The sequence below is a fragment of the Sander lucioperca genome, chromosome 10 (genome assembly GCF_008315115.2).
Source record: "Sander lucioperca isolate FBNREF2018 chromosome 10, SLUC_FBN_1.2, whole genome shotgun sequence".
NCBI classification, from domain to species: domain Eukaryota; kingdom Metazoa; phylum Chordata; class Actinopteri; order Perciformes; family Percidae; genus Sander; species Sander lucioperca.
The window spans coordinates 19,203,054-19,217,996 of record NC_050182.1 but is presented as its reverse complement, the minus strand read 5'-3'; the positions used below and the strand labels follow the sequence as shown (position 1 = coordinate 19,217,996).

General features: G+C 47.6%; 1 protein-coding gene and 1 long non-coding RNA gene across 2 annotated transcripts; both read right to left on the bottom strand.

Annotated features, from left to right (window-relative positions):
• Positions 1-927: 927 nt before the first annotated feature.
• On the bottom strand, positions 928-8,802 carry LOC118496118 (piggyBac transposable element-derived protein 4-like). The gene is made up of 4 exons (XM_036006414.1): positions 8,706-8,802; positions 3,275-3,368; positions 2,082-3,160; positions 928-1,691 (listed from the first exon to the last, which is right to left on the bottom strand). The coding sequence occupies exons 1-4, from the start codon at positions 8,800-8,802 to the stop codon at positions 928-930; spliced, it is 2,034 nt and encodes a 677-aa protein (XP_035862307.1).
• A 3,632-nt stretch (positions 8,803-12,434) lies between these two features.
• On the bottom strand, positions 12,435-14,660 carry LOC118496078. The gene is made up of 3 exons (XR_004898553.1): positions 14,630-14,660; positions 13,345-13,372; positions 12,435-12,908 (listed from the first exon to the last, which is right to left on the bottom strand). It is a non-coding gene; the product is annotated as an uncharacterized LOC118496078 (long non-coding RNA).
• Between the last annotated feature and the right edge of the window lie 283 nt (positions 14,661-14,943).

Below are 14,943 nucleotides of genomic sequence, written 5' to 3'. Positions count from 1 at the left end.
TAAAAGAGCTTTGATAAGAAATGACTGCAAAGTTGTTTAGTGCTCAAAAAAGTTTTTTTATTTAGAAGCTCCTTGGGTAATTCACATGATTCTTACATGAAATTTGATTAAAAGAGCCTCTGGTAAGAAATGACTGCAAAGTTGTTTTAGTGCTCAAAAAGGGTTTTTATGTTAAGAAGCTCCTTGGTCAATTCACATGATTCTTACATCGAAATTTGATTAAAAGCTTTGGTAAGAAATTACTGCAAAGTTGTTTTAGTGCTCTTAAATGACCTCAAAAAGCTTTCAGGAGCCACAATGGTTGATAGAAAGAGCTCTGATAAATGACTGCAAAGTTGTTTTATGCTCAAAAAAGGTTTTTTATGTTAAGCTCCTTGAAGGTCAATTCACATGATTCTTACATCGAAATTTGATTAAAAGAGCCTCTGGTAAGAAAGACTGCAAAGTTGTTTTAGGCTCAAAAAGGGTTTTTTATGTCAGAAGCTCCTGTCAATTCACATGATTCTAATCGAAATTTGATTAAAAGCTTCTGGTAAGAATTACTGCAAGTTCTTTAGTGCTCTTAAGATGACACATCCAACACTTTCGGAGGCACATAATGTTTCTGCATAGAGACGAGGTATAGCTCTGATAAGAAATGACTGCAAAGTTGTTTTAGTGCCAAAAAGGTTTTTTATGTTAGAAGCTCCTTGGGGTCAATTCACATGATTCTTACATCGAATTTGATTAAAAGAGCTTTGGTAAGAATGACTGCAAAGTTTTTTAGTGCTCAAAAAGGTTTTTATATTTAGAAGGCTCCTTGGTAATTCACTGATTCTTACATCGAAATTTGATAAAGAGCCTCTGTAAGAATGACTGCAAGTTGTTTTAGTGCTCAAAAAAGGGTTTTATGTTAAGAAGCTCCTTGGAGGTCAATTCACATGATTCTTACATCGAAATTGTGCGAGGGAGACGCGAGCGTCTCTCGATGAGCGGAGTCACGAGCGCCCTGCCCAGCTGCTCCAGGAACACGCGCCTCCTGTAGAGCTTGCCGCGCATCCACTGGGGCCTGAGCTCTCGCCAGAGCACAAAGGCGTTGTAGGCGGACACGTCGAGGATGTTGTGGAACACGGCGAGGGGCCAGCGCGTCGTCTTCCTGCGGCAGCTGTACGTGCCGACGAGCTTGTCCAGGTTGTCCACGGCGCCCTTGGTGCTGTTGTAGTGCAGGATGATGTCGGGCTTGGCGTCCCTGGTGGCGCGGACGCGCGCCTTCCCCGTGTGCAGCGTGCTCAGCAGCAGCACGTTCTTGTGCCTCTTGGGCACGTAGGACACCAGAGTGACGGTGGGCGTGAAGGCGAACCTGGACGAGAAGAGCGCACGGCCCTTGGTGTTGAGCAAGGCGCGCGGCAGCTCGGGCTTGTTTTTGCGCATCGTGCCCACCACGGTGAGGCGCCTCTCGATGAGAAGCCGCCGGGCCAGCTCGTAGGAGGTGAAAAAGTTGTCGCACGTCACGTTGCGCGGACCCCGCAGGCCCTTGGTCACGTCCAGCACCACGCGCGCGCCCAGATTCCTCTCGGGCCCGCCGCTCGCCGACTTGCCCGTGTACATCTGCATGTTCCATGCGTAGCTGGACGCGGCGTCGCAGGCCACCCAGGACTTGAGTCCGTACCTGGCGGGCTTGCTGGGCATGTACTGGCGGAAGGAGCATCGACCTTGTTGTCGTTGTCGTTGTCGTCGTTGTCGTTGTCGTCGTCGTCGTCGTCGTCGTCGTCGTCGTCGTCGTTGTCGTTGTTGGCGTTGGAGGTGTTGGACGTGTCGTCAAAGAGTGAGAATGAGAAAGACACGGAAAAAGAACTCGGAGGAAGACAAAGAAGGGGGGAAGGAGGGAAGGTGAAGAAGAAGAAGAATGAGATAGAAATTATAGATGAGAATACAAGCACACGAGAAAAGAACAAAATGTTTAGAAACATCCGCATGCGCACACACACACAAAAGCATTGTAAACGGCGAGCTGGAAAAAGACCAAGAAAAAGACAAGACAATTGTGCCACGGCTGTCGCGATACGACGATAATGAAAATAGCTGCGGTGATAAATACCCACCTCGAAAGGGAACCAGCTGCTCGTCCACGGTCACGTCGGGGCCCGGGTTGTAGAGGCGAGGCAGCCGCCGCACCCAGGCGTCCCACACGTCTCGTATGGCCGCCAGTTTGTCCGCGGCTCGTCTGGCGGCTCTCGTCTCGCGGTCGTCGAATCGCAGCAGTCGCGAGAACGCGTGGAAGCGCTTGAGCGGCATCGTGGCGCGGAAAATGGCCCTGCCGCTCTCCTCGTGCCACAGGCTCTCCAGGGCCTCGTTTCGGGACCTGTACACGCCGGCGAGGAGCAGCAGCCCGATGTAGCCGCGCAGGTCCGTGGCGTCCATCAGTTTCCAGCCGTTGCCGCACTTCCTTAGGCCCTCGATGTTCGTGGCGGTCACCACGATCTCTTGTATGTGCCGCGTGACAAACAGCTCGAAAGCGGAGAGTATATCGCGGACGCGTGTTGCCGCGTACTCTGTGGGTACTGGGCTCTGCGGAGCGGTGGCGCGTCTGGCCGGGTCTTGTTGTTGCCGTTCGTCTTGGTCGTGTCGTTCGTCTTGGTCTCGGTCACGTTGGTCTTGGTCTTGGTCTTGGTCTTGGTCTTGGTCGTTGCCGTCGTCGCCGTCGTCCAGTTGTTGTTCCTCGTCCTCTTCATATTCGGCACGACGGCGGCGACGAGGTCCAGGGCGATGGGGATGATACGTCGTGGAGGACCATTCGATCTCGCCGTCTCTCGACGCAAACCTTTCGCTCTCCTCCTCCTCCTCGTCCTCCTCGTCCTCATCGTCTTGTTCCACATCCTGCTCCTCGTCGTCGTGGCCCTCGTTGTCGTCATCTCCCCTTTGCCGTCCACCCTCCTGTGGCGCATTTGCCCCTCGTTCTTCTCCTCGTTCCTCGTCCTGCTCGCCGTCGTCGTCGCCGCCGTCGCCCTCTCTGTCTTCATCTCTGTCTTCATCTCCCCTTTGCCATCCACCAGCCTGTGCCACGTTTGCCCCTTGTTCTTCTCCTCGTTCGTCGTCCTGCTCGCCGTCGTCGTCGTCGTCTTCGTCGTCGTCGGCGTCGTCGTCGGCGTCGGCGTCTTCGCCCTCTCTGTTTTCATCTCCCCTTTGCCGTCCACCAGCCTGTGCCGCGTTTGCCCCTCGTTCTTCTCCTCGTTCTTCTCCTCGTTCTTCCCCTCGTTCTTCTCCTCGTTCGCCTCGGTCGTCGGCGTCGTCGTACTCGTCTTCTCCTGCGTCGTGGTCGTGGTCGTGCTCGTGCTCGTCAGCGTCGTGGCGGTCTCTTTCTCCGTCATCGTGTTTGTCTCGGTCCTCTTCTGACGCACACCCGCCGGATGACCATTCGGAGTCAGAGTCGGAGTCGGAGTCGGAGTCGGAGTCGGAGTCGCTGTCGCTGTCACTGTGGTCGTATTCTTTTTCTTCTTCTTCTTCTTCTTCTTCTTCTTCTTCTTCTTCTGCTACTACTAAATTTTCCACTTGGGGGCCATTGCGTGCCACGTGGGCGATAACCCGATGCAGCTCCAAATTTAGAGTCACACAGCGGGCCATGCCGGCGTCGCAACCGGCTGCTGAACCGAGTACAAAGAGTACAAAGGTCCAGAAGAAGAAGACGAAGAAGACAAAATCTGTACAATATACATGTATATGTATATACATTTGTGTGTGTGTGTGTGTGTGTGTGTGTGTGTGTGTGTAATAAAAGTGTTTAGTAGGACGAGAACGAGGTTTGTTTCTTTCCGCTTTGCCTCACCCTGTCTGTTTTACTGCTACAAGCCAGGCCAGGGTCCCCCGAATACCATGGAATGGGTCACAGACACCCGAAGGCCAGAGCCGCGGTAGTAGACAAATACCATGGAATGGGTCACTGTGACCCGAAGGCCAGAGCTGCGGTAGTGGAGAAATACCATGGAATAATGTACGGGTCACATAGACCCGAAGGCCAGAGCAGTGGTAGTGGAGAAATACCATGGAATGGGTCACATAGACCCGAAGGCCAGAGCCGCGGTAGTGGAGAAATACCATTGAATACTGGCCAGGGTCACAGTGACCCGAAGGCCAGAGCAGTGGTAGTGGAGAAATACCATGGAATAGTGGCCACATAGAATCCGAAGGCCAGAGCCGCGGCAGCCGTGGAGAAATATCACTGAATACTGGCCAGGGTCACAGTGACCCGAAGGCCAGAGCCGCGGCAGTGGAGAAATGCCATGGAATAGTGGCCAGGGTCACAGTGACCCGAAGGCCAGAGCTGTGGTAGTGGAGAAATGCCATGGAATAGTGGCCAGGGTCACAGTGACCCGAAGGCCAGAGCTGCGGTAGTGGAGAAATACCAGCGAATAACGCACGGGTCAGAGAGACCCGAAGGCCAGAGCCACGGCGGCCGTGGAGAAATACCGTCGAATAACGTGCGGGTCACAGTGACCCGAAGGCCAGAGCCGGAGCGGCCGTGGAGAAATACCACTAAATGACTGGCCAGGGTCACAGTGACCCAAAGGCCAGAGCCGCGGTAGTGGAGAAATACCAACAAATAACGTACGGGTCACAGTGACCCGAAGGCCAGCGCTGCTCAAGTGGAGAAATACCAGCGAATAACGCATGGGTCAGAGAGACCCGAAGGCCAGAGCTGCGGAAGTGGAGAGCAATACCATGGAATACTGGCCAGGGTCACAGTGACCCGAAGGCCAGCGCTGCTCAAGTGGAGAAATACCAGCGAATAACGCATGGGTCAGAGAGACCCGAAGGCCAGCGCTGCGGTAGTGGAGAGCAATACCATGGAAAACTGGCCAGGGTCACAGTGACCCGAAGGCCAGCGCTGCGGTAGTGGAGAGCAATACCATGGAATACTGGCCAGGGTCACAGTGACCCAAAGGCCAGAGCTGCTCAAGTGGAGAAATACCAGCGAATAACGTATGGGTCAGAGAGACCCGAAGGCCGGAGCTGCGGTAGTGGAGAAATTCCACGGAATAACGTGTGGGTCACAGTGACCCGAAGGCCCGAGCTGCTCAAGTGGAGAAATACCAGCGAATAACGTATGGGTCAGAGAGACCCGAAGGCCGGAGCTGCGGTAGTGGAGAAATACCACGGAATAACGCGTGGGTCACAGTGACCCGAAGGCCCGAGCTGCTCAAGTGGAGAAATACCAGCGAATAACGTATGGGTCAGAGAGACCCGAAGGCCGGAGCTGCGGTAGTGGAGAAATACCACGGAATAACGCGTGGGTCACAGTGACCCGAAGGCCAGAGCTGCGGTAGTGTAGAGCAATACCACGGAATAACGCGTGGGTCACAGTGACCCGAAGGCCAGAGCTGCGGTAGTGTAGAGCAATACCATGGAATACTGGCCAGGGTCACAGTGACCCGAAGGCCAGAGCTGCTCAAGTGGAGAAATACCACTGAATACTGGCCAGGGTCACAGTGACCCGATGGCCAGAGCTGCGGTAGTGGAGAGCAATACCATGGAATACTGGCCAGGGTCACAGTGACCCGAAGGCCAGAGCTGCTCAAGTGGAGAAATACCAGCGAATAACGTATGGGTCAGAGAGACACGAAGGCCAGAGCTGCGGTAGTGGAGAAATACCACGGAATAATGTACGGGTCACATAGACCCGAAGGCCAGAGCAGTGGTAGTGGAGAAATACCATGGAATGGGTCACATAGACCCGAAGGCCAGAGCCGCGGTAGTGGAGAAATACCATTGAATACTGGCCAGGGTCACAGTGACCCGAAGGCCAGCACTGCGGTAGAGGAGCAATACCATTGAATACTGGCCAGGGTCACAGTGACCCGAAGGCCAGAGCAGTGGTAGTGGAGAAATGCCATGGAATAGTGGCCAGGGTCACAGTGACCCGAAGGCCAGAGCTGCGGTAGTGGAGAAATACCAGCGAATAACGCACGGGTCAGAGAGACCCGAAGGCCAGAGCCACGGCGGCCGTGGAGAAATACCGTCGAATAACGTGCGGGTCACAGTGACCCGAAGGCCAGAGCCGCAGCGGCCGTGGAGAAATACCACTAAATGACTGGCCAGGGTCACAGTGACCCAAAGGCCAGAGCCGCGGTAGTGGAGAAATACCAACAAATAACGTACGGGTCACAGTGACCCGAAGGCCAGCGCTGCTCAAGTGGAGAAATACCAGCGAATAACGCATGGGTCAGAGAGACCCGAAGGCCAGAGCTGCGGAAGTGGAGAGCAATACCATGGAATACTGGCCAGGGTCACAGTGACCCGAAGGCCAGCGCTGCTCAAGTGGAGAAATACCAGCGAATAACGCATGGGTCAGAGAGACCCGAAGGCCAGCGCTGCGGTAGTGGAGAGCAATACCATGGAAAACTGGCCAGGGTCACAGTGACCCGAAGGCCAGCGCTGCGGTAGTGGAGAGCAATACCATGGAATACTGGCCAGGGTCACAGTGACCCAAAGGCCAGAGCTGCTCAAGTGGAGAAATACCAGCGAATAACGTATGGGTCAGAGAGACCCGAAGGCCGGAGCTGCGGTAGTGGAGAAATTCCACGGAATAACGTGTGGGTCACAGTGACCCGAAGGCCCGAGCTGCTCAAGTGGAGAAATACCAGCGAATAACGTATGGGTCAGAGAGACCCGAAGGCCGGAGCTGCGGTAGTGGAGAAATACCACGGAATAACGCGTGGGTCACAGTGACCCGAAGGCCCGAGCTGCTCAAGTGGAGAAATACCAGCGAATAACGTATGGGTCAGAGAGACCCGAAGGCCGGAGCTGCGGTAGTGGAGAAATACCACGGAATAACGCGTGGGTCACAGTGACCCGAAGGCCAGAGCTGCGGTAGTGTAGAGCAATACCACGGAATAACGCGTGGGTCACAGTGACCCGAAGGCCAGAGCTGCGGTAGTGTAGAGCAATACCATGGAATACTGGCCAGGGTCACAGTGACCCGAAGGCCAGAGCTGCTCAAGTGGAGAAATACCACTGAATACTGGCCAGGGTCACAGTGACCCGATGGCCAGAGCTGCGGTAGTGGAGAGCAATACCATGGAATACTGGCCAGGGTCACAGTGACCCGAAGGCCAGAGCTGCTCAAGTGGAGAAATACCAGCGAATAACGTATGGGTCAGAGAGACACGAAGGCCGGAGCTGCGGTAGTGGAGAAATTCCACGGAATAACGCGTGGGTCACAGTGACCCGAAGGCCAGAGCTGCAGTAGTGGAGAGCAATACCATGGAATACTGGCCAGGGTCACAGAGACCCGAAGGCCAGGGAGAAATACCATGGAATAACGTATGGGTCAAAGAGACCCGAAGGCCAGAGCCTCGGCCGTGGAGAAATGCCATGGAATAACGTACGGGTCACAGTGACCCGAAGGCCAGAGCAGCGGTAGTGAAGAGAAATACCACTAAATGACTGGCCAGGGTCACAGTGACCCGAAGGCCAGAGCTGCTCAATTGGAGAAATGCCATTGAGTAACGTGCGGGTCACAGAGACCCGAAGGCCAGAGTCTCGGTAGCAGGGAGAAATACCATGGAATAACGTGTGGGTCACAGTGACCCCAAGGCCAGTGCTGCTGAAGTGGAGCAATACCATTGAATACTGGCCAGGGTCACGGTGACCCGAAGGCCAGAGCCGCGGCCGTGGAGAAATACCATCGAGTAACGTATGGGTCAGAGAGACCCGAAGGCCAGAGCCGCGGCAGTGGAGAAATACCACGGAATAACGCGTGGGTCAGAGAGACCCGAAGGCCAGAGCCGCGGCCGCGGCCGTGGAGAAATACCACGGAGTAACGTATGGGTCACAGTGACCCGAAGGCCAGGGCCGCGGTAGTGGAGCAATACCATGGAATACTGGCCAGGGTCACAGAGACCCGAAGGCCAGAGCCGCGGCCGTGGAGCAATACCATTGAATACTGGCCAGGGTCACAGAGACCCGAAGGCCAGAGCCGCGGCCGTGGAGAAATACCATGGAACAACGTATGGGTCACAGTGACCCGAAGGCCAGTACTGCGGCAGTGGAGAAATACCATCGAGTAACGTATGGGTCACAGAGACCCGAAGGCCAGAGCCGCGGCAGTGGAGAAATACCATAGAATAACGTATGGGTCATAGTGACCCGAAGGCCAGCGCTGCGGTAGCGGAGATATACCATCGAGTAACGTATGGGTCACAGAGACCCGAAGCGCAACGCCAGGCCAATACAAAAAGTCAACTAAACTGAACGGGTCATTGTGACCCGATGGACAACAGTGAATCGTGACTTTATGAATCTGCTGAACACAGTCAGCTCCCTAACCGCAGAGGTGTTTATCAGTGGCCCTATACCACCAGTCAGAATAGGAGCTGAGAGATTCAGCAGACTGTTGGCACTGAACAAATGGCTTTCAACTGCATGTACCGTCCACTCTCTGCGGTTCATTGACAATTTTAACATTTTTTGGGACCGCAGACATCTTTTTAAAGCAGATGGACTTTTCCTTAACAAGCCAGGAGTAAAGCTGTTCACCTCTAGCCTACATTACTTTCTGCACCACACATCTGCTCCCTCGGCCAAGGACACAGGACAAGATAAATCAACACAAACAAAACAGGAGGAAGACACAACAAAGAGCGGCAGTGATCCACCACAGCCCCCACCTGAGCAAAGATTTGACCATGGAGGACCTCAGAGCGGAGACGAGAAATCTCAACCCCCTTCACCCGTCCAACACTCCTCAAACCCCCGTACCATCACCGACGCCTTTGAGGATCCATCGCTCTCCCCATTCACCCTTTCCCCTGTGTCCCCCTGCCACATGTTGGGGTTCACTGACCGAATGGAGCAGCTGGTAGATGCTGGAACCAAGTTTACCCCACTACATTCTCCTATCACTCGCCCCCAGCATCAACCACTGAAAGTAAAACGCCAGGCACCTCTGCCCCCTCAAGGACGGCAGCTAACTCCTTCTCAACAGACTGATAAGTATGCTTGTGTACAGAATGAAACAAGCTTTAACTGATATGTGCTGGGCCCAGGCTGCATGCCTAGTGGCACTCATGACTCTTTCCAGGACAAGCCTGGGCCCTGTGTATTCAATTCTTCGTCAATCTATGTTGTGATAGGTAATAGAAAAAGAATGGTGACTCCGCTAAGTAAGAAAAAGAAGCACTTAACTGCCAACTTAGCAAATTTAGCATCCATTCCTCGTCAGCCACAGCCTGTCCCAAAAAATGAGACATAACTATTTTAACACACTAACACTAGCCTTACTAAACGTCAGGTCTTTGGCGGGTAAATCATTTTTAATCAATGATTTTATTAGTAAACACAATCTTGATTTTATGTTTTTAACTGAAACCTGGTTAGACCATAACAACAGTGATGCTGTTCTCATTGAGTCAACTCCCCCTAACTTCAGTTTTATGAGTGAGAATAGAGCAAATAAGAAAGGAGGTGGAGTCGCCATTTTGTTTAACGACTCGTTCCAATGTACTCAAATAGCTTATGGAAACTTTGCTTCTTTTGAATATGTGGCTCTTCAGTTAAGGTCCCCCTCTCGACCTATATTTCTAATTATCTACAGGCCACCTAAATACTGTGCATCCTTCTTTGACGACTTTAGTGGACTGCTGTCTTTAATCTGTATTAACTTTGACTGTGTAGTTATTGCTGGTGATTTCAACATTCATGTTGACAACCCCCAGGATAGAGGGACAAAAGAACTGTGTTGTATTTTTGAGAACTATGGACTGACTCAGCATGTGACGGAGCCCACACACAACAAGGGGCACACTCTGGACTTGATTATCTCGAAGGGTTTGAACATTTCCAAGGTTGTGGTGACTGATGCTGCTCTATCTGATCATTCCTGTGTTTTCTTTAATGGCACTATCTCTGTGCAAAAAAGTGTCCAAACAAAGTTAATACGAAAACGTTATATCACTGACAACACCAGTGAAACATTCAGTCAGCTTTTCTCGTCCACACCCGCCCTCTCAGGGGTCTCAGTCACTGAGCTTGTAGACAATTTCAATTGTAAAATTACAAATGTTATTGATACCATTGCTCCAATTAAGATAAAAACTGTCTCTGATAAGAAAAGATCTCCATGGAGAAATGCCATACTGGTAAGAACAGAAAAAAGAGAGTGTCGAAAAGCAGAACGCAGGTGGCGAAAAACTAATCTCCAGGTCCACTACAACACTTTTAAAGAGAGACTTCGCATTTATAATTTGGAACTGAGGAATGCAAGGCGGTCCTTCTTCTCGGACATTATTGCCAAAAACAATAATAATTCACGTGCTTTGTTTGCTACTGTCGATAGGTTAACAAACCCTCCAGTACCAGTAGCATCTGAATTTTTATCCACAAAGGCCTGCAATGATTTTGCCACCTTCTTCAATGACAAAATTCAGAAAATTAGACAAACAGTCAGTGCTTCCATATCGAGTACAGGGTATGTGTTGTCACAGTGTCCAAGCAAAACAGATTCCAACATGACCCAATTTCGTATGATTAACTATAAAAACCTGGAGGACATTATACAACATCTGAAAACCTCCTCATGTTGCCTTGATATTTTACCAACGGGCCTTTTCAAAAATGTTGCAAATTGTTTGGCTCCAGATCTTCTACAGATTGTAAACACGTCTCTTCTCTCAGGTATCTTCCCACAGGCCCTGAAAACTGCAGTCATTAAGCCACTCTTAAAGAAGAACAATCTAGACACGTCACTAATGACCAACTATAGGCCGATATCAAACCTTCCATTTTTAAGTAAAATCATTGAAAAAACGGTTTCTCAACAATTGACCCTTTTCTTGTCACTAAACAACAGTTTTGATACCTTCCAGTCGGGTTTTCGACCACACCACAGCACTGAGACAGCTCTTGTTAAAGTCTTTAATGACATCCACTTAAACACAGATAGTGGCAAAATTTCAGTCTTGGTACTACTTGATCTCAGTGCTGCATTTGATACGGTCGACCATGACATATTACTAGACCGATTGGAAAATTGGGTTGGCATTTCGGGCTCAGTACTAAAGTGGTTTGAGTCTTATTTAAAGAATAGGGACTACTTTGTGTCGATAGGGAATTATACATCTGAGCATACAAATATGACGTGCGGAGTTCCCCAAGGCTCCGTTCTGGGGCCTCTCCTGTTTAACATCTACATGCTTCCACTGGCTCAAATTATGGAAAACAACAAAATAAGCTACCACAGTTATGCGGATGACACACAACTGTATATAACCTTATCGCCAGGGGACTATAGTCCAATACAACAACTGACTAAGTGCCTTGAGAAAATTAACGACTGGATGTGCCAGAACTTTCTTAAATTAAATGAAGAAAAAACTGAGGTGGTTGTTTTTGGAGCAAAAGAGGAACGATTGAAAGTCAGCACTCAGCTTCAAACGATAATGTTAAAAACAACAGACAAAGCCAGAAATCTTGGTGTAGTCATGGACTCAGACCTGAATTTTAACAGCCACATTAAGACAATTACTAAGTCAGCCTATTACCACCTTAAAAATATAGCAAGGGTTAAATGACTTATGTCTCAGCAGGACTTGGAAAAACTTATCCATGCTTTTATCTTCAGTAGACTAGACTACTGTAACGGAGTCTTTACAGGTCTCCCTAAAAAATCAATCAGACAGCTGCAGCTGATTCAGAACGCTGCTGCTCGAGTCCTCACTAAGACCAAGAAGGTGGATCACATCTCTCCAGTACTGAAGTCTCTACACTGGCTTCCAGTGCCTCAAAGAATTGATTTCAAAATACTTTTGTTGGTTTATAAATCACTAAACGGTTTAGGGCCTAAATACATTTCTGATCTGCTAGTACAGTATGACCCACCCAGACCTCTCAGGTCGTCTGGGACAGGTCTGCTTGTTGTCCCTAGAGTCAGAACTAAACAGGGGGAAGCAGCGTTTAGTTTCTATGCTCCACATATCTGGAACAAACTCCCAGAAAACTGCAGGTCTGCCGCAACTCTCAGTTCTTTTAAATCAAGGCTGAAGACTTATCTATTTGATGTTGCCTTTCTTTCTATATAAGCTTATAAAGAGAAATTCCTATTTTATCTGCTTTTATATATTTCTTTAATGTTTCATTTCTTATACTGCACTGTAACTTTTATTCTTGTATTTTAACTGTTTTAAATTTTTTATTCTGTTTTCATGTAAAGCACTTTGAATTGCCCTGTTGCTGAAATGTGCTATACAAATAAAGCTGCCTTGCCTTGCCTTATAACAGCAACTTATATATCTGGAAATGTACCAGATTTAATTTTGAATTAGTTTTTACAGTCCAATGTTTGTGATAAAAAGCTCAACAAAATGTGTGTTATGTATGTGTCTTTTCAATTAATTTAAATTTAATGAACAAACTAAAAAATACTCTACTGTTACCAAATAGAATATTGATACAATATGGACAATTCAAAAATACAATAATATGGTTTTTGCCAATTGAAAAGGCCAAATCAAATGTGTGTGAGAGAGAGACAGGAGAGGTAGAAAAAGTGTGAGCAGAGAAACTCACAGAACCATAAAACAGAATGATCAGGTTCCAATCAACCCATGAATCCAAAACAGATACCAGTAATCTGTTAATATCAGGTTCCAAAAGACAAGTTTGAAATATATCGTTCCAAAAAAACAGGTTTCTTGCAAGAATGCAAGGAGATAGAGCGGGATAGAATTAGAGGGATAGAATGATAGAATTTCCAAAATTTAGATAGATATATTAGATATGACAGGAGAGATAGAAAACCTCAAAATTAGATAGATGTATTAGATTTGACAGGAGAGATAGAACGTCTTATATTAAGGGATGAGTGGGTAGAGTGATAGGAGAGAGGTGAATGATCTCATAGATAGATGGAGAGGGAGAGGAGCTGGAGGCCAGCGGACCTGTAACACAAAATGGAAACATTGCATTAGACATACAAAACAGAAAAAAAAACATTACATAAAAAGTGATTGCTTTGAATATGTGAATATCTTTTTAACATCAAGGAAGAAACAGATTATTGGTGTGATTTAGCTAAGAGGGACTTTAGTAGTGTCATTGTTTCACTAGGACTTTAGTAGGTGTCTCTAGGAAATCTCTGTATTCACTGACTTCTGTGTTCAATCACATAATGTTGCCTAATTTTTGCGTGTGTGAAGTATACTGTGGAGTGTCCAAGGAGTCACTAACACAGATGGTGAAATACTAACTAAAAGTATGTAGAGTGCACAAGCAGATGTGTACAGTAACGTTAGACAGTAGTAGTATTTACTGCCGAACAAAGTGTCAAGGCAACACACGTCATAGCAACGACATCATTCATGTGTGTGAACATACTGTCGAGTTGCCACGGGGGTAACCAACACTGATGGTCCAGCAGCAACGTAGGGAGGAGGAGGACAAGAGCATTGGGGGGGGAGAGGAGAGGATTTTCAGTTTCATTTTACAAGACAAGATATACACAACAATAATTTATTTTATTATCAAGATTTTTTAGATCACTGTAATATTAAATTCATACGTAATACATATGTCCAGTGGTGGAAGAACTATTTAGATAATTCGCTTAAGTAAAATACTTATACCACAGTGTGTAAATACTCCACTACAAGTACAACTACAAACCCTACAAACGTTGGGTAGCTTGATCTACAGCAATGTATCATGTTCTATCAGATCATCATCTGTATAGTGAGGGATAGAGCAAGACATATCCAGTTTTACTTTAGAAAACCAAACTCAGCTTATTTAAAAGGTCCCATGGCATGAAAATGTCACTTTATGAGGTTTTTTAACATTAATATGCATTCCCCCAGCCTGCCTATGGTCCCCTAGTGGCTAGAAATGGTGGCCTATATAAAAGCACCCAAAGAGCACCATGTCATGGTACCTTTAATGAGTAGGCTACTTTTCAGGCTGGACAACATATTAACTTATTCAATATCAAAGTGTCCTTCGTGATTCATATTTAAAAAGTGTGTGTGTATGTGTCTGTGTGTGTTGTGGGGATGTGTGTGTCTCTCTGTGTCTGTGTGTGTGTGTTTCATATTCTATGTTTCTGGATTAATGATTACTGCTGCTGCATTAATGTGATTGTTGCATTTTACTGATAATTGTGCTAATTTTAACTCCTATATACTGCTGGGTAGCTTGATCTACAGCAATGCATCATGTTCTATAAGATCATCATCTGTATAGTGAGGGATAGAGCAAGACATATCCAGTTTTACTTTAGAAAACCAATCTCACAGTTTAATGAGTACTTTTTAGGCTGGACAACATATTAACTTATTCAGTTAATATATTCAGTTATTCGAAGTGTCCTTCGTGATTCATATTTAAAAACGTTAGAATGTATATTGTGGTAATACTTCTTTTTAAGGACGCAATTTATTTCCCTTTAATATGATACAAAACTCTTAGGACTTAATCAATATATCATAGTTCTGTGCAGTGTGCTTTTAATAGCCACAGTACACAGAAGTAATCATCACCTGGTGTAAATCATATGTAAATGGCTTTTTTCTAAACAAAACTTAAACGTGTACAGATGCTAAATAATTATCTACAGTCGAGTTATGTGATCTATTATCAATTTCAGTTATAGTATTACTATACTTACCAATCAAAAGTGCACAGCAGTATCGATGTTCTGTTGAGAAAACCAGTGACAAACTGTGAGTTAGTGGGTTCAAGGTTACAGTGTACAGAGACAAAAAACTCAGTAAATAGTAAAATGCTGCTATAACAGCAAGTCTGGCTGTGAGGCAGAGCAGCTATTTCATTTTTATTTTATTTTTTATGAATACACACAATGCCACAATGTCAGTTACAAGCTAAACAGTTTAAAGATTAGGTTCATTGACAAAAAACAGATTTAAGAGGACTGCTAACGTTAGCTAAGTGCTAATCTTGTGCACTTATGCTTGCTCTAAA

Excerpts from the sequence above, each read along its gene's own strand:
- LOC118496118 (XM_036006414.1), bottom strand. The coding sequence starts at position 8,802 with ATGTGGCAGGGGGACACAGGGGAAAGGGTGAATGGGGAGAGCGATGGA. Across the intron at positions 3,161-3,274 it reads CACGACGCAGGAGAAGACGA|GGGAGATGAAAACAGAGAGG; the intron begins GTACGACGACGC and ends TGGACGGCAAAG. Across the intron at positions 1,692-2,081 it reads GCAGCTGGTTCCCTTTCGAG|GTCGATGCTCCTTCCGCCAG; the intron begins GTGGGTATTTAT and ends AACGACAACAAG.